At 43.3% G+C, this 19,063-nt stretch overlaps 1 protein-coding gene across 3 annotated transcripts in view; it reads right to left on the bottom strand.

Annotated features, from left to right (window-relative positions):
• Window positions 1-19,063, bottom strand: part of VMP1 (vacuole membrane protein 1) — a 288,381-nt gene that overhangs the window by 246,049 nt on the left and 23,269 nt on the right. For all 3 annotated transcript variants that reach the window (XM_033922822.1, XM_033922823.1, XM_033922824.1), the window contains exons 2-3: window positions 13,996-14,093; window positions 12,011-12,146 (exon numbers count right to left, since the gene is read on the bottom strand). In XM_033922822.1, the coding sequence (XP_033778713.1) occupies window positions 12,011-12,146; window positions 13,996-14,071 (212 nt within the window). In that variant the 5' untranslated portion in view covers window positions 14,072-14,093. The remainder of the gene's footprint in view (window positions 1-12,010; window positions 12,147-13,995; window positions 14,094-19,063) is intronic.

Here is a 19,063-nt window from a genome sequence, read left to right as displayed (position 1 = left end):
GATCGGAGAAAGTTATAATGCCGCTTTATAGGGCAATGGTCAGACCACACTTGGAATACTGTGTCCAACTTTGGTCTCCCAACCTAAAGAAGGATATAAAACTGCTGGAGAGGGTGCAGAGACGAGCAACGAAGCTAATAAAAGATATGGAGAACTTGGAATACGAGGAACAACTTAAGAGACTGGGATTGCTCTCCCTTGAGAAAAGGAGACTGCGAGGGGATATGATCGAGACTTTCAAAATACTGAAAGGAATTGACAAAATAGAGCAGGAAAAAAAAATGATTTACAATGTCCAGTGTGACACGGACAAGAGGATATGGACTGCAGCTAAGGGGGGGGGGGACAAGTCCAGGACAAATATCAGGAAGTTCTGCTTCACGCAATGAGTGGTGGACACCTGGAATGCTCTCCCAGAGGAGGTTATTCCGGAATCCACCGTTCTAGGATTTAAAAGCAAACTAAATGCACATCTCCTTACGAGAGGCATAGAGGGGTATGGGTGACTAAAATTATGCCAAGTGTACACCTGGCTGGGCCTCCGCGTGTGCGGATCGTGGACTTGATGGACCGAAGGTCTGATCCAGAGATGGCAGTTCTTATGTTCTTGATGAATATGTGGTTACTTGGATGTGTTGTTGAGAGCGTTTTGGCTTCCTGGACCATGTGCTGCTGAGAAGGGATGGTATAGATCAGGGGTGCCCAACGCGTCGATCACGATTGACCGGTAGCTCAGGAAGGCAATGTGAGTCGATCGCAGAACCCATCCCGGGCTCTGTGATAGACTCGTGTTGCCGTCCCGATCTACCGGGCCTATCAGCCTTCCTCTCCCCGACGTCAAAGACGCCGACGCCGGGCATTAGGCTGTTTTTGTCATTTGGGGGGGGGCGTGGTGGCGTGGCGGCGGCAGCAGCAACAACAGCTTGAAAAAGAAATCATCCTGGCCCGGGTCGGCGTCATACTCCGGAACTTCTACCTCTTCCAGCAGCCCTCTCCCTTCTACCTGCTTCCGGCCACACCCCCTGCTCCTCGGCTCTCTTCAGCAACTCAGCAGCAGCGATCGACACAAGCTTCTGACGTCGGGGCCTACCCTCTGCGAGTCCCGCTTGTTTCAACTTCCTTTTTCCACAAAGGCGGGACTCGTAGAGGGAAGGCTTCGATGTCGGCAGCTTGTCTTGATCACCGCTGCTGACGAGTTGCTTAAGAGAGCCGCGGAGCAGGGGGGTTTTGCCAGGTGCAGGTAGAAGGGAGAGGGACAGATGCAGGACTCGTGGGTGAGGGAGCAGAAGAGAGAGAGAGAGAAAGAGAGAGGGGAGGGAAACAAAAGGAAATATTTCATACTGGGCTGGGCCGGAGAGGAGGGAGGGTGGATAGATTCTGGCTACAGGGTGCATTAACAAAGGAAAAGGGGGGAAAGCTGAAAATGGAGATAGTGACACAAAGAAGAGAAAGAGTAAGCAGGACCTACTGAATAAGGATAGAGATACAGAGGGGACATGAAGAGGAGGTGAAATGGGAGACATAGAAGTAATGCTGAAAAAGTGTGTGTGGGGGGGGAGATAAAGACATTGAAAGGGCAAATGGTGAACATGGGGTAAAGACAAGGACAGAGACAAATGAAGATTCTGAAAAAGTGGTGAGATAGGGATATAGGTGAGATGGACACAAAGAAGGGTGATGCTGGAAAATAGGTGGAATGGTAATTCTGACAAACACAGAAGGGAAATGCTGGATCAAGGAGAGATGGGGCTTAGGCTGGATGGAATGAGGAGAAATACCTTGTTGGCCCGGAACTTCCTCTCCTACATCAGAATTGACGTCAGGGAGCGGAATGCTGGTCGGCGCGACGCTTCTGCAGGGAAAGCTTGGGACAGCAGTGGCTTGGGGGCTGTTCCCCGATGGCGGTGGCAGCAAACCGAGTGGCTTGGGGGAGGGCACAGAGAAAGAAAGAAAGGGGGCAGACAGGGAGACAGAAAGAAGGGAGAATAGGGAGACAGAAAGAAAAAGTTGGGAGAGAGAATGAGGTCTGGAGGAGAGGAAACATACAGGAGGCTGAAAGAAAGGAAGAAAGATTGGATGCACAGTCAGAAGAAGAAAGTGCAACCAGAGACTCATGAAATCACCAAACAGCAAAGGTAGGAAAAATAATTTTATTTTCAATTTAGTGATCAAAATGTGTCGGTTTTGAGAATTTATATCTGCTGTCTATATTTTGCACTATGGCTCCCTTTTACTAAACCGCAATAGCGTTTTTTAGCGCAGGGAGCCTATGAGCATTGAGAGCAGCACGAGGCATTCAGCATAACTCCCTGTGCTAAAACCTACTATTGTGGTTTAGTAAAAAGGGAGGAGGTGTATTTGTCTATTTTTGTATTTTGTTACTGAGGTGACATTGCATAGAGTCATCTGCCGTGACCTCTTTGAAAAAACCCGGAATATGAATAATTAACATTTTCTCTGCCTTTCAGTGTGCTTTGTGTTTTTTTTAAATTTTATTGTTGGTAGATCATTTTGACTTAGTCATTCTAAAAGTAGCTCGCAAGCCCATAAAGTGTGGGCACCCCTGATATAGATCAATCAAAGAAGGGAAGAAGTGTCTTCGGCAGCAGGCTGGCTAATCTACTGAAGAGGGCTTTAAACCAGAAGTGATGGGGCAGGATGATCAAAGCCCCCGGAGGAGTATAAGCCTCAGATAAGTAAATAACTGAATACCTCTATTCGGATGGGAAAAGTAGTATATACTAATGCTCGAAGTATGGGAAACAAGATTCTGGATCTAGAAGCTGTGATGGAAGGAATTAGATATAGAGGCGATCACAGAGACATAGTTTACAGAGAACCATGACTGGGATGTAGTTATACCGGGCTATAATATGTTCAGGAAAGACAGGGTAGGAAGAAAAGGAGGGGGGAGTAGCATTATATTAAAGCCACACAATTGCAGGATTTGCAGGGCAAGGAAGAGGCACTGTGGATCAATTTGGAAAGAGGAAATGATAAATGTTTATGTTTATTTAAGATTTGATATACCACTCCTGCATTTTACTGACCTAAGCGGTTTACAATGTATCAAACTAAAATGAATTAGGTACTTGAGAAAAACTACCCTATCTGTTCCGAAGGCTCACAATCTAGCTAAAGTACCTGATTAAAATAAAAATATGTAATACATTTCTAAGATCAAAAATCAAAGAAATAGAAAATAGAAATAATGAAAGAAGATAAAAAATTTAAAATAAAACAACTTTAAGAGATAGAAAAGTCTCTAAGATGGCTTGATAGTAAGTTCATTCTGCAGAACCAGGTCAACCGGCCGCCACCAAAGAAGCAGGACCAGGAACCATGCCAATGAAGACCACCATAACACCAGCCACCACACCAATGAAGGCCACCATGACACCAGTCACCAAACTGGCAAGGCCAAGCGCCGCCGACAGCAGACCCCTTCGATGTGTCCAACAACGCAGCTGCAGGAGTGCAAGTCTGCCGAGGAGAGGGGGAGAGAGGGCAGGCCACAGGAGATCCTCCAACGCCTGCATCAATCCACTGCTGGTGACCACGTCAGGGCCTTGCTGCATCGTGCCGATGGCTTCCCCCTTCTGTTGCTGGACAAGAGCCTGGACAGGGAAAGCTGTGTTGAACCAGCTGATAGAATCTCCAGGAAGAGCAGCAGTTAGGAGAGATGAAAGAAAACACAGTTCCCTCAGAACCTGGTGTGCTTTTTCTCAAGTGACTTGGCACCAGTGGACAGCCTTAGAATGGCCCCTCTATGCTGCTGTGTTGAACCAGCCAGGGTCTCAGAGAGCTGCAGTGGGAATTGTGATATTTGAAACAGATTTCAACTTGAATGTTTTCCTGTAAACTATATTTACACTGGTGCGATATACAGGTCTCTTTCACAGATGGAAGAAGAGGACAGAGATTTAATAGTAGACATTCAGAATATATCTAAAAAAAGGGGAAGTTTTACTAATTGGTGATTTTAACATGCTGGAAGATGAATGGGGTATCTCTATTGCAGGTTCCTCTAGAAGTAGGGAGATCTTGGATTCTCTACAAGAACCCCCCCTCTCCATGGGAGGGGCCTTAAACAACTTGGGCCAATCAGAGCCTCGGGCCCCTCCCTGGTGCATTCCAACTGGCGGAAAAAATAAAGGCAAAAGAACTGGCATTCATGAAATATAAAAAATCTCAAGAAAAGGAGTACAGAAAGGAATATCAGATGAAACTGAAAGAAGTCACAAGAGAGATACATCTGACGAAAGTGCAAGCAGAAGAACAAATGGCTATAAATATAAAAAAGGGAGACAAAAATTTGTTCAGGTATATTAGTGAAAGGAGAAAGAAAAAAAAAAATGGAATTATGAGACTGAAAGAAGGTATGAACTGCTTTGTGGAGAGTGATGAGGACAAAGCAAATATGCTAAACAAATACTTCTGTTTGGTATTCACAGAAGAAAAACATGGAAAAGGACCGCAATTGAATAACAAAGTTACACCGTTCACAGAAGAAAGTATTTATGAACAACTTGAAAAACTGAAGGTGGACAAAGCTAAGGGACCGGACAGGATCCATCCCAGGATATTGAGGGAGCTCCAAGAGGTTCTGGCGGGTCCTCTTAAAGATTTGTTCAATAAATCTTTAGAGACCTCTTCACAAAAGTGGTTGCGGAGATGAAGCGGGAAATTACAGACTCACTTCGGTTATTGGATTGAATTCTTTGACTAGTGACCAGAAAATTGGATCAAGGATGTGCGCTAGTTGTAAGTTACTTAGATTTCAGCAAAGCCTTTGAAGTGGTTCCTCATAGGAGGCTCTTTTTTTTTTTTTTAAATCTGTTTATTCAACATTTTTAACACAATAAGTATATATACAGCTCAATACAAAAGCTCCCAAGATGCATAGAAAAACTACCAAAAAAAAAAAACAACAAACCACCCCCCTCCCCTCCCAAAATACCCCAGCTAAACAATACAATGGAAAACATTAACACGAGTGTGTTACCCTCCAAGTCACAAAACAATCCCATATTTTATGATAGGGAAGAAAAGCATGATGTTGTAAAGCCATCAAATGACACATCAAATGAACATAGTCCAATCGTTTAATAAGATGGCAATGATCTAGTGTTTGTGGAGAGCGCCAACACCTTGCCAATGTTATTTGTGCCACCGTGAACACAAAAATGGCTAACTTATGTTCCTGAACTGTGTATCCTGGAATACAGGCATTGACTAGGCAACATTCCATTTACAGAGGACTGTGTTTACTTGTTATTCCCACTAGAATCTGTCCTACCACATTCCAAAAGCTCTTCACTATAGAACAATCCCACCATATATGTTTAAAGGTACCCTGTTGGTTACCCCTCCAGCAAAGACTATCAGTATTAGCATACATATGAGATAATCGATAAGGGGTCAAGTACCAACAATAACACATTTTATAACCATTCTCAATTAAGGAAGAGGAGATTGTCTGGGACAGAGAACAAAGATTTATACAAAAAGGACCATTCATACGCACCCAACACTCTGCCTAGTTCAGAAACCTATTGATCTTTATAAGAATCTGCAGGAGCTTCATGAAGAAGCAGGGCCAAATATAAACGATATATACCTCACTGCCCCACGCTTTTCCTCAATGCTAGCTCCAGACCCGTGTCCACCAAAAGAAGGTCCCAATAAGCATGTCTATGGAGAAACAGCTGTAATTGTTTATAGGGGAAGGCATCAACATTCAATAAGTCAAACGATACCAACCCCTCTGCTGCCCACACCTGCCCAACTGTACACAAGCCTGCTTGCACCCAACCATGACGTATGGGTTCTTTTCCCCTAGGGCCAAAGCTCAGTAGCAAACTAAGGGGTATTTGTGCAAAAAATTTCAGCTCAGGAAACATTTTACTACATATGCAATACCAATTTTGTATAATTACCTGAAAAAAAGGGTTAGCCACTGACAATCGGGCCCGAAGTTCATCAATAGGCACCCATGGTTGCCTCCAAAGCAAAATACCAGGCAAAAATACCCGTTTTATATGCCTCCAAGGCTTATCAAAATACCCTGTCCATGCCGCAACCTCCTGCAATAAAGCCACTTGATAATATAAGTAAATGTTTGGGGCCCCAGCCTTCTTTGGTTGAAACAACACTGTCCGGCATACCCTACGGCGTTTGTGCCTCCAAATATATGCAAATACTTTACGGGTAAGAGTATGAAAAACCCCTGAGGAATTGCAATCGGTAACACCATATAGTAGTACAACAATTTGGGCAACAATATCATTTTAATGGCAGTGATACGCCCCAGCCATCCAAGCATCAATCCCTCCCATCTATCCACTTCCCGCATCAGTTGTTCCTGGACGGCAGGAAAATTAGCCTTATATAAATCTTTATCATCAGCAGTCAATCGGACTCCTAGATACTGTTTGAATTCTTTATTTATAATTTTAATAATTGACAATAATTACAAGTCAATAAAAGAAAACATGCAGTGTAAATTGAAATTAAATCAAAATTCCAAACAGCTAAGGAATATCAAAATATACATCGCATTATTAGTCCACAATTTTGGAGACGAGGCTAATGAAAAAGACTGAAATAAGTCATCAAAGCAATTAGTATAAGGCAAAAAGATAGGCGTTTTGAGTGCTCTTGAACCAATATGTTGAGCTTAATAAGAGAACAAGGCAGCTCATGAAGACTCTCTATCAGAAATAAATTTAGATAAATGCTGTGGATCATAAAATACATATCTATTCCCCCCATATGTCAAAACGCATTTACAGGGATATCTTAGGACAAAGGTCGCCCCTAGCTGAACAGCCTGTGGTCTCAATATTAAGAATTGTTTTCTTCTTTTCTGGGTCGAGCGAGATACATCAGGGTACATCCTAATTATATTTGTCATGAATGGAACATCTCTATGCTCAAAAAACATTTTAAGCAGCCAATCCCTGTCTGAGTCAATTGCAAACTGTACTATTAAGGTAGCAGGGACCTGATTTTCCGTATCCAACCTCTCTAGAAAATGTGTTAAATCCAAACTATCAACAGATAAATTCTGTTGATTTGGATTTTGAGATTTAACTCTCGTTGGCAGGTAATATATTTTTGTGAGAGGTGGGTACGAAGTTTCTGGTACCTTCAAAATTTCTAACAAATATTTTTTAAACATAGCTAGGGCAGTTATTGTTTGTACTTTAGGAAAATTAATAATCCGAAGATTACATCTTCTAACAGAATTTTCCAACATTTCTTGTTTAAAGTGCAAACTAGCACTGTCCTTAATCCAAGTCTGGGCTTGTACTTCCACAGTTTTTACTTTAGGTTCAATGTCACTCATTTTATTTTCCAGGCTTGTAACTTTATCCTTTAGTTCCAAATTTTCCGATATAACAGTATTGCAGCTCAAAGATAATTGCTGAATTTGACTCCCCAGTAAAGTTTGCATACTAGATATGGCCCCCATATGGATTCCATCGTAATCACCTTGGGCCTTTGCAAGGGAACAATCTCAGTTCCAGGAATCCCTGCAATGCCCATTGAACCAGATACCACTTCATTTATCAAAAGAGTTTCTTGGGCTACTGAAATACCTGTAGCCATCAGTGAACTTGAAGAGTCTCCTCGGGCTTGCTGTGAACTCCTCACCGCTTGCTGTGATCTTGGAAGCTCCTCCTCTCCCCCTCCAGGGTTAGTCCTCCCAAACAGAGAGGACAGCAAGAGGGCATCTCGAGCCGGTGAGTCAACAATCGACTCTTCCGTCGCAGCGGAACAGCAAGGCGGTCTTCGCTCATCCGGGGACAGAATAACAGCCTCAAAGGAGAGATCCCGCACCTCAGCCTGTGCAGTCTCTCCAGCCGTGGCACCCTCCGGTTGTAACGTTCATGAGCCGCGTTCTACAAAGACATCCATCGGACCCAATGGTGCTGCTGCCTCAACGGGAAACACCCGAAGTTTAGACTTTCTTTTTACCATAACTCTAGGAAATCCACACGATGAGCACAACGGCGTCTCCGCAGCTACTCCCAATCCGCCATCTTAGGTAAGCTCCGCCTCCGACTCCTAGATACTGAATCGATTTCCGAGCCCAACAAAAAGGGAAAGTAACTTGTAGCGCCCTAACTTGGTGAGGTGGCAAAGAAATATTAAGGATTTCGGACTTAGACATATTGACCTGGAAGCCCGAAACCTGGCCATACACCTCCAGCACATGAGTCAAGTGTGGGAGGGAACACTCCAGTTCACTAAGAAACAAAAGGATATCATCGGCAAAAAGTAATACTTTATAGGAGTGATCTTTAATCTGAATCCCCCGAATACCTTCATGCCATCTAATTAAGCAAGCCAGCGGTTCCATTGCCAATGCAAATGGAAGAGGGGAGAGGACACATCCCTGCTGAGCCCCTCTCTAATGCAATAGGGGCTGTGAGATGCCCATTGATTTTCAGTCGAGATAGTGGTGCCCTATAAAGTAAATGAATCCAATGCAAAAATTGACCACTAAACCCTATTTTGAAAAGCACCTGAAAGAGAAACTTCCAATTGACTCTATCAAAGGCTTTCTCAGCGACTAGGGAAAGCACCAGGGCTGTAATCCATTTAGTACATGCATACCAAATCAAATGCACAGCCAATTTATCATTATCAAAAGTCTGCTGTTGACAGATGGAACCTGCCTGATTCACATGTACCAGCTTTGGCATCACTTGCTATAGTCGTGCAGCCAATATTTTGGTAAAAATTTTATCTGTATTCAGCAACGAGATAGGTCAATATAATTCACAAGCTGCCATGGTCTTACCCAGTTTAAGCAAGAGAGTAACCGCTGCCAGCTGCCATGTCTGGAGCAGCAAAGATTGTTCACTCAACGCATTACACACCCTAATGCCAGTAACTTTTTAAAGCTTTTATAGAATGCATTGGTGAAACCATCCAACCCTGGTGACGAACCAGAAGGGAGAGACTCAATGATCTCCTCCACCTCACTTAAAGAGATTGGGAAAGACAGCTGTGAACCCTCACACTCTGAAATAGATGGCAAGAGGACCTGGGCCAAATATGTAAAAGAGTGGATACCCCGGAGGGAGTGGAAAACATGAAAAAGAATCTGCAAAAGTTAGAAGAATGGTCTAACGTTTGGCAACTAAAATTAAATGCGAAGAAGTGCAGATGCATTTGGAGGGTAGAAATCTGAGGGAAGCGTTTGTGCTGGGAGGTGAGAAGCTGATAAGCACTGACGGAAAGAGGGACCTTGGGGTGATTGTGTCTGAGGATCTAAAGACATCTAAACAGTGTGATAAGGCGGTGGCTGTAGCCAGACGGATGCTAGGCTGTATAGAAAGAGGAATAACCAGCAGAAGAGAGGTGAACTTGGAGTATTGTGTTCAGTTCTGGAGTCCGTATCTGATGAAGGATATAAAAAGACTTGAAGCGATCCAGAGGAAGGCAATGAAAATGGTAAGGGGTTTAAACCAAAAGAAGTAAGAGAAGAGACTGGAAGACCTAAATATGTATACTCTGGAGGATAGGAGGGACAGGGGAGATATGATACAGACTTTTAAATACTTGAAAAGTATTAATATAGAATCATATATTTTTCAGATAAGAGAAAATGGTAAAACTAGAGGGCATAATTTGAGGTTGCGGGGAGGAAGACTCAGGAGCAATGTTAGGAAATTTTGTTTCACGGAGAGGGTAGTAGATGCCTGGAATGCCCTCCCGAGGGAAGTAATGGAGAGAAAAATTGTGATGGAACTCAAAAAAGCGTGGGATAAACATAAAAGATCTCTAATTAGAAAACAAAGAATGCAAATTAAAGAGCTAAGGATGGTACTGGACAGACTTGTATGGTCTGTGTCCCATATGTGATGATTTGGTATAGGATGAGCTGGGGAGGGCATCAATGGGAACTCCAGTAACTTGGAACATGAGGATGCTACTGGTCAGACTTTATGGTAGATATCCTGTAAACAGGATGGTTAGATAGGCTGGAGTGAGCTTGGACAGCAACTTCAGCATTTGAAACCTAGGACAATACCAGATGGACTTTACATTCTATGACCCAGATATATCAAAGAAGAGACAAGTTAATTTACCATAATCATGTATTTTAATGGTTATAACTAATGGGCAGACTGGATGAGCCGTTCAGGTTTTTATCTGTCATCATTTACTATGTTACTATAATCTCCACAGATAGCTCTGCTCGAATGCCATACATTCGTACCTAAAAGCAAAGTGAAACTGCTGCTCCACTTTTTTATCATGGTATTCTTTCAGAGCAGAACCTCCCTGAACCAGAACCATGGTTGCCTTGGGGAATGACCAATATTTGGCAACCTCCTCTGGAGTGAAGGTACAGAGGTGATCCAGCAGTCTGTAGTCTTGGAGGATCCCAACCGACACATCCCACTCCAACATCATCATGCAGACTAGGGCCTTGTGCAGGGGAAAATGCTTGTCAGGGGCCCTATGAGTCCCTCCAATAAAGGACCTCCCTCTAGGGATCTGCATCCATGGTGCACACCATGGTCAGAGAAGTAGTCACCTTGTCAATGAACTCCTCCTTCCGAAAAAGTCAAATGATATGAGATTGCTCATCCTCTGACCCCAGGGGACTTTCTGCATTGGAACCCGGAGGGGACAGGGAGATCAAGAGCACCTCCAAACCCTCTGCATCTGTCCCCAGAGGCATAAGTGTCTCCAGAAGAGCATCTGTTGTACTGCACCATTTGGACCCTGGAGTGATAAGTGCTTCCCCCCGCCCCCGGAGGATGGGCCCAAGGGGAGCAGAGAATCTGGATCCCCCACCACCACCTCCCTAAACACAGAAGTAGAGGGTACAGGATCCTTCTGCACTGAAACAGCAACAGGAGAAACCTGTGAAGACAAAATGGCTGTGGTTCCTGCCAGAGACATCAGGACTGCATAGCCCAATGCATCTAAAAGAGATGCAGAAGAGGAGAAAACTGCATCCATCTCCAAAGTCAGAAAACAGCCCATCACAACTGGGTTGGACTTAACTGGCAGCTATGCTAAGCTCTTACAAATCCCACAGCATCTGCCCACCAGCATTTCCAACCGCAAGGCAGGCAGAGGGAGGCAACCAACAGGCAGAGGATTCACTTTTCCCAAAGTCTGGGCTGCCCTGACGCTCCCCGGACTTTCCTAAGGTGCTCATTGGGGAAATCTCTCACTTTCGAGTAAAAGAGATTTCCCCAATTAAGTTCTGAGCTGCTCATTAAGTCTTTTATTTCAGAGCTCTTAAAGCTACAAGCACACCAAACAATATAAACTCTGTTCCCTAATAAATGGAAGAGCTTATAGGATTAAAAAAATGATGAAACCTGTGGTTGCAGGAAAGCCCGGTGAAGTCTGGCAAAACAGGCACCGTGGGGAGAGGGGGATAATGACACCTTCACCCCCATTGGGCAAGGTCCCAGAGAATGAGCTCGAAGTCATAGCGATTAGCACTATCAAGAACTGGGGACTGTGGAATCAAGCTCCACGCTCGACTAGACAAAGAGCAAATCCATAAGCCTAGGAGCGGCCCTTAGGCTCACCCACGCTGAACAGTTGTGACCAGCAACGCCGAGAGCTAGGACAAGAGGTAGATAAAAATACTGGATTCTTCCAGGGGACACCCCAGTTCTGTGATGTACTCAGTGATGTCACTTGTAAAACTCAGTCTTTTCTCTCTACCTCTACCTGCTGATAGAAAGGGGAAAACCATTTGTGTAGAAAAGTGAACTGATGCTAAGAAATGATTTTTAAAAATACCCCGAATTAGACACCAAGGTTTTGGAGTAGTATCTTTTCTTTTAAAATTTAAAGCAATAAAATCTAAATGTAATTTACTTCTTAGTTACCAATCACAGCAAACTGGTATTAGACATCAAATACAAGAAAGATAATCTAACATAAATGGTTTGTACAATATAAATCAAAACATGAGCTTTATACAGAAAGTTTAGAATGCAAAGGAGTGAAAGATCTTTACTTTATCGTCCATTCCTTCAACTTTACTATGGTTTCCAGAAAAAAATACTGCAAGGTAATGAGTGGCTGCTTCCAGAGAACAATACTCTGCCTCTCTTCTCTGACCCTCTTCTTCCTTTCATTCAGCAAAGAAGGATCTGAAAAAAAAAGAGACTTTAGTAGGTCAAAAGCACACTGAATGGTCTACAGCAGGGGTGTCCAACCTGTGGCCCAAGGGCCGCATGCAGCCCCATGAAATATTTTGTGCGGCCCCGGTCAAGGGCGATGCAGTGTTTTCCTCTGCTGCCCTCGGGTGTTTACCGTCTTGCCAGCTCCCTCCTCTGTCTTGCTGCAGAATTTGTGCAGCCCCAGAAACATTTTTTTCGGCCAATGCGGCCCAGGGAAGCCAAAAGTTTGGACACCCCTGGTCTAGAGGTAAAGGGACTACAACAGGAACAAGGAGGTCAAATTCATGGGTTCTAATCCCAAATTTGTCATCTGATTGTTATAACAATGTGCTTACCCAGCTGCAACCAATTTTAATATTTCTTTTGTATTAAATAAAAATAGATGATGGAAGATGTCTTATACAATAAAAATAGAGCAGAGATGTGAGGGATCCAATTCTATGTCACAGTCAGTGAAAGAGAACTCTTCAATGATACAGTCAACCCTACATAAAGGCCCATGATAGAATGTATTTTCCAGTCATCATTGCAACAGGAAACCTCTGGTGTGACAGAAGCTCCAGCACAAGGCCAGAAAGGATGATGCATCCAAGATAGATGTACATCTTGACTAACCCTTCTGCATCAATAATTTGGAGAAAGGAGAGTTTTTTCTTTTTTAAGAATAAAAAGAAAAAGAAAAAAACCAAACTCTATACAGATATCTACAAGTAAACTATTTTAGTTTTACATCATATTAGGGGGTTGACAGTAGAGAGTGAATCGATACAGTGTATCGATTCGAATCAATTTATTTTACAAAAAAATCAGGCTCGCCAATTCGGTGACCAACCCCCTCCCCCTCCCCTGATGAGATCTGACATACCTCCAGGCAGTGAGCCTCCTAAAGCAGTAGCGATGGTGGCCGGCCAGTAGGGGCAGCACTCTGAGCAGACTGCTTGCAGCCTGCCCTGCCGGGGCCTTCCCTCTGTCGCATCACTAATGACATCACTGATGACATGGCAGTGGGTAACCATGGCAGGGCAGTACGCGTGCAGCCTGTTCATAGCGCTGCCTCTGCCAGTCAGGCTCTGCCGCCGCTGCTGCTGCTTTAAGAGACCCAAAGGGGGAGGGGGGAGGAAATCGGTCAGGAGGTGCTGCACAGGGGAATACCGTGCCAAATCTAAAGGCTCCGACCCTGAGGGACAACCCAAACAGTGCCCTGCCACTGTTCTTTACAGCCCAGCGAGAGAGCTGCACTTTATATTACCAGCCAAAATAGAAAGAAAAAGAAGCAAAGGTGTACTTGTCACTGTAAAGGGCTGACAGACTTGAAGCAGTTTGTAATGGCTCAAACTAATTCAGCTCCCTCTAAACTGTGGCTGCAAGCATTTAGAAGATGCCAAAAGGTGAACTTTTTTGTGAGAAGGAAAAATGGGTCTGCAGCATAAAAGGAGGATGGGATCTGGTACCACCAAGTGTACTCCTGAAACTAGGCACCACTTTGCCTAAACACTCCCAATTCTATTAAACTGAGAAACTCAGAACAGAAGCAAAGTTACAAAGAAAACCAGGAGCTTATGAGAAACCATCCATCCATCAGCAGGGAGATGGAGAATACAGAGCTCAGTTTTTTTGCTCTCTATCTCTACCTCCTGGTAGATGGTCATAACTTACTCGCCTCTGGATTCATCTGCTGATGCTCACAAGGAAACTTGTTTGATTATTTTTGTCAGGAATAAGACTGATATTTTTCTCAAATAATTGTAATTTCAAAAATTTCTCTATGAGTTCTACTATATTGAAAACCATAGAGCTTTTTGTCCCATTTCTATCTTACCTGTAAAATTTCCATTATGCTGTTCCTTGCTCATTGTTAAGCGTCTTTGTTCACAATCTGTTCCATTCTCTGCCATTTCATAGATCTGTTATGAAGCCCTGAAGAAATACATGAAAAAAATACCCAAACAGCATGACTCAGCAAAAGACTCAGAAGCCAATATCTAAATGCAAAACCAAGCTGTTCTGTTCCCAAACATACAAAAAATGTTAATACTTAGGTAAAATCTAGTTGTGTTATTCAATCATCACATATTTAACAGAGAGACATCCATTTAAGCAACTACTTTATTTACTGAATACTTTGCAGATATAGTACAGTCTCTATATGATTTCTTTAACAAAAAAAATTTCTGTGCATTATAATTTTAATAAAACATTTTCACTCAAAAGTAAAATTACACAAAAGTTGTTACTGAATTAAATGTCATCTTGATCAATAAAGTAAAACAAAACTGTCTTAATAGATGGAGATGGCATTACTGATCGTAAACAAGACATTTACTTCATAAATCTGAATATCTGAAAGGTCACAAAAGGAGAATCCATCTGCGGAGATGATGCGGTATATAAACCCAAGATTTAGATTAGATTTAGATTAGATTAGAATCCTTTTTGTGATAAATCTTCTAAAGCAAATGCAGTATCCTCTCCTGCGTCATGCTCTCTTACATACCATTACAGTTCTGTCTTGTCTTAATATCAATTTTCACAGAGAAAAGAACTGTATATAGGGGGTTTATAAATGGGATAGGCTGTGTTTCTGGTAGATGGAAAGAAGCAACTGGTGCTGTCTTACAAAAACATCTCTGCTTTTTGGAATCATGAGGCACAACTAATCCTCACCAATACATTCAGGAATCTTCAGGCTATTGACCCATGCACTCTCTCTGCCACTATCTCCCCCTCCTCTCAAACACCACTATGTATACCTGTCAATACTATTCTCTCCTGTGCTCTTGATACCCTTACTCCAAACATGTCACGTCCTTTAACATGCGCCAAAACTCAGCCCTGGCTGACCTCTAAGATCCACTACTTACTACCTGTGCCCGATCTGCAGAATGTCACTGGCTAAAATCCTGCGCTTATGCTAAATTTGTTTATTTCAAATTCTTACTGACCTCTTTCCAATCCGCTCTCTCTCTTGCGAAACAATACTACTACGCTCGCTTGACTGATTTTCTTGGATCCAACCCTCAGTATCTCTTTGCCATGCTCAAAACTCTACTCAAGGTGCCCTCACTTCCATCTCCTCCTTTGCTTTCTCCACAGACTATGGCTGAGTATTTCCAAGACAAGGTTCACAAGATTAACCTTAAATTCTTGACTTAATTGCCTCCACCAACCCTGCAGCCTTTTCTTCCATCTCTGAAATTACGGTAGCGAAACTGCAAATTTTCTCTCCTCCTCCAAACTCCTCTGATCTCATCCCCACCCATTTACTGATCACCATCTCTCCTATTGTCATGCCCGCTATCTGCCATATCCTCAACCTATCGCTCTCTACTACGACTGTACCCAATGCCTTCCTTTCCCCTCAAGCTATTCTTGACCTGCTTCAATCACGTTTTGCCTTCTCAATCCTATGGAAACTGCCCCTGCTAAAGTCTCCAATGACCTCCACCTGACCAAATCCAAAGGCCTCTACTCTGTCCACATCCTCCTTGATCTACCAGCAGCATTTGACAATGTAGATCACAACCTACCCAATGATATACTGTTTTTGCTTGGATTCCAGGGCTCTATTATCTCATGGTTTTCTTCCTATCTCTCCCATCACACTTTTAGCATATGCTTTGGAGGATCTTCCTCCGCTGCCATTCCGCTATCAGTCAGCATACATCAGGGCTCTGTCCTGGGACCTCTTCTTTTTCCCATCTTCCATTTCTTCCCTTGGTGCTCTAATCGTCTCTCACGGCTTAAAGTACCATCTCTATGCTAACGACTCGCAAATATACTCTATTCTCAAAGGGCTATGCTCAAAGTTTTATGGGAATCCAGGTCAGAGTCTAAGCCTGCATTGCCAACACTGCTATCTGGATGTCTTACCACCATCTAAAATTAAACATGGCCAAGACTGAACTCCTTATATTTCCTCCTAAACCTGCCTCTCCCCCTTCTTCCGTTCTCTATTTCAGTAGATTAATGCTCTCATCCTTCCTGCCTCATCAGCTCGTAACCTCAGGATCATCTTTGACTCATCTCTTTCCTTCTCTTCTTACATATAGCAGATCGCCAAAACTTGTTGTTTCTTTCTATACATCGCTAAAATCCAGAATGTTCTTTCTGAGCATGTTGTCAAGATCCTCATTCACACTCTCTTCACCTCTTGCCTGAATTACTGCAACTTGCTTCTTGCAAGTCTTTTGCTAAGCCATTTCTCTCTCCTTCAATGTGTTTAGAATGCTGCTGTACATCTTGTATTCCGCCAGTGTATTGGCTCCCTGTCTGCTTCTGTATTCAGTACAAACTCCTGATTAAAGGGTAACTCATCTAGGAGGTGTAGCCGACATACTTTTTCACTTCAGAAGGACTGCTAATAAATAAATAACCCAGACCTCAACTGCTCCTTGTTCTGAAGAGGTTCCAAGTTAGAATCGGCTAAAGTGAAGAAAAACTCCATTGGAATATCTTATCTGCTAGCATTCAAACTTGAGAAAAGATAAAACTTTGACTTTGTAGGTTTATTTCATTATGCTTCTCTTTTACTTTTTAAGTTCAGTACTCTGCTTTTAAAGCAGTCAATTTAGGCAATAGAATAGTCTTTAGAATCTCTGTTAGTGTTTTTATATAAAAAGTGTTTTAGTCTAGATTAGTATTTTAGGTTGAATTTCAGAGCATAAGATCAGATCAGATTAGGGCAAATATAGCAGTTGAGGAAAGTCTTATTTAGTTTTTAACTCTTGCCCACCCATCCTAGGCAGGATCTCTGATTTATAGTTCCTTGAACCAATTAGAAGGCAAAAAAAGTAATTAGCTAGTAGCTCTTAAGAAATAGTCTAAGAAATCCTTGGAGAGTAGCCGATTAATTACAATATTACAAAATAATAATAAAAATTAAATATTACCATAACTTAACGTAACTAGCAATTTTTGGGGAACTTATACATATTCCAACTCCTGTAGCAACTTAACAAAGAAATCACCAATATTAAGACGCAGGCAGAGAGGATCACGTGATGCCATCTTGTTGAGCGGGTGTGTGTGGAACGAGCTCCTGGGCCCGATCTCATTTTCCTCCCTTTCCGCACCTCTACTGGCAGTATAATCATATCCCAGTACCACCTTGCCTTTGTGTTCAGTTTTTCTCCCTCTTACTGCTCGATCTGGAGAGTAATGACATCTAAACCAGCAAGAAAAGACAGGGAGAAGCAGCACAGGGCCGATTCTAAGATGGAGGAGCATGACTCGGCAACTCAGCCCTTTGCGAACTCTGAATGGGTAGCTGAAATCATAACGGAGGTGCATGCTGCAATTCAGGATACCCTAAATACCCAACTGCAAAAGCTTTCAGACAAGTTGGATGGTCTGGATGACTTGGTAAGCCACCTTAGAGCTGTACCAGCAGAGAGTGTCCAATTTGGAGGATTCCATGTTAAGGACCCAGGAGACACAAACGGTGGTTAGCACTAGGGTACACTTAGGGTTCAGTGGAGGACTTAGATAATTGCTCTCAGCGCAGTAATTTGCGGCTGGTGGGCATACCAGAGTTGGTCTCTGAGGGTCAACTACAATCATTTTTGGAAACCTGGTTGGTGGATTCCCTGCAGCTGCAATCAACTGCGGGCCCTCTGAGGATTGAAAGAATGCACCGCTTGGGTCCCCGCCACCTGGAGCTGTGCGACCCCGAGTGGTTATCTTTAAATTACTGAATTATGCCCATAAAGTGGAAATACTCTGGGCAATACGAGCCAAAGGTTCCCTGACTTATGAAAACCAGAAAATACTTTGTTTTCCAAGACTTCTCAGTGCAGCTGGCTGCTAGGAGGAAGCAGTTCGCACCAGCATGTGCTAGATTGCATGATAAGCAGATTTCATTTGCACTCCTCTATCCAGCATGCCTGAAAATTCAGCATGCTGGACGGTCTCATTTTTTTTGGCAAGGCATCAGAAGCAATGGTATTTGTGCAACAAATTGAAGGGGTGGAAGCTGCTCCTTGATCCAGTTTGGCAGGGTCTGGTTGTATCCGTGGAGCCCCCTGCTCTGGTGTATCGGGGCTTCCTAAGAACATAAGAACATAAAAATTGCCACTGCTGGGTCAGACCAGTGGTCCATCATGCCCAACAGTACGCTCACGCGGCGGCCCTCCTGGAGTGGTTTTCCTTTCCTGGACTTCAGTTTTGGGCTGGAGCCCCAATGTATATTGGGTGGTTTGTAGTGATGTGGCCTCTATGATTGCTTTCAACAGAAACTTCTGCAGTACTGTCATCATGGTATCCGGCCTAATAGAAGTTCCTAGTCCCTTGTTCTTCCCATATTAGAAGGCAGTGCATGCTTCAATGTTTTGTTCTTTACTGTTTCTTTAATTTTGGCATGGTTGGGACTGGGGTTCTCATGTTATTATAATCCCTCATATTTTGTGTTTTCTCTTGGGATACAGATGCTGTCTCTGCAGATTGGGGGGCTTGGGAGGGCTTTCCATCATGATCTGGGTTTTTGACCAGGCATTTTGAATCACAAATTTAGGGTTGAGGTGGTGGGGGTGGAGAGAGGGGGGCGGGGGTTTCAAGGGTGGGTGCTGGTGGTGGTTTGGGGACGGGGTTTGTATTGATGGCTGTGTGTGAGTATGATTGCGAGTTTGTATGTGGGCCTGGGTTTGTCTAGTTGTGGGATTCAGAAATGTTATTACTTTGGCTTTCTGTTTTCCTTTTGTTTCATGTGAGAATACTTTACAATACTTTGGGGGGGGGGGGGTTGCCACTGGCTTAGATGGCTCCCTCTGTTTGTTTCTAGGTTTTTGTTCACTTTTCTATGAGGCCCTGATTCCCAATGGTGCTTAAGTTTATATCATGGAACGTTCATGGCATTGCTTCCCCTATCAAGAGGCAAAATATTTTAAGTGCAT

This window comes from Geotrypetes seraphini, chromosome 15 (assembly GCF_902459505.1).
Source record: "Geotrypetes seraphini chromosome 15, aGeoSer1.1, whole genome shotgun sequence".
Classification (NCBI taxonomy): Eukaryota; Metazoa; Chordata; class Amphibia; order Gymnophiona; family Dermophiidae; genus Geotrypetes; species Geotrypetes seraphini.
This window is presented reverse-complemented; position numbering and strand designations above follow the sequence as displayed.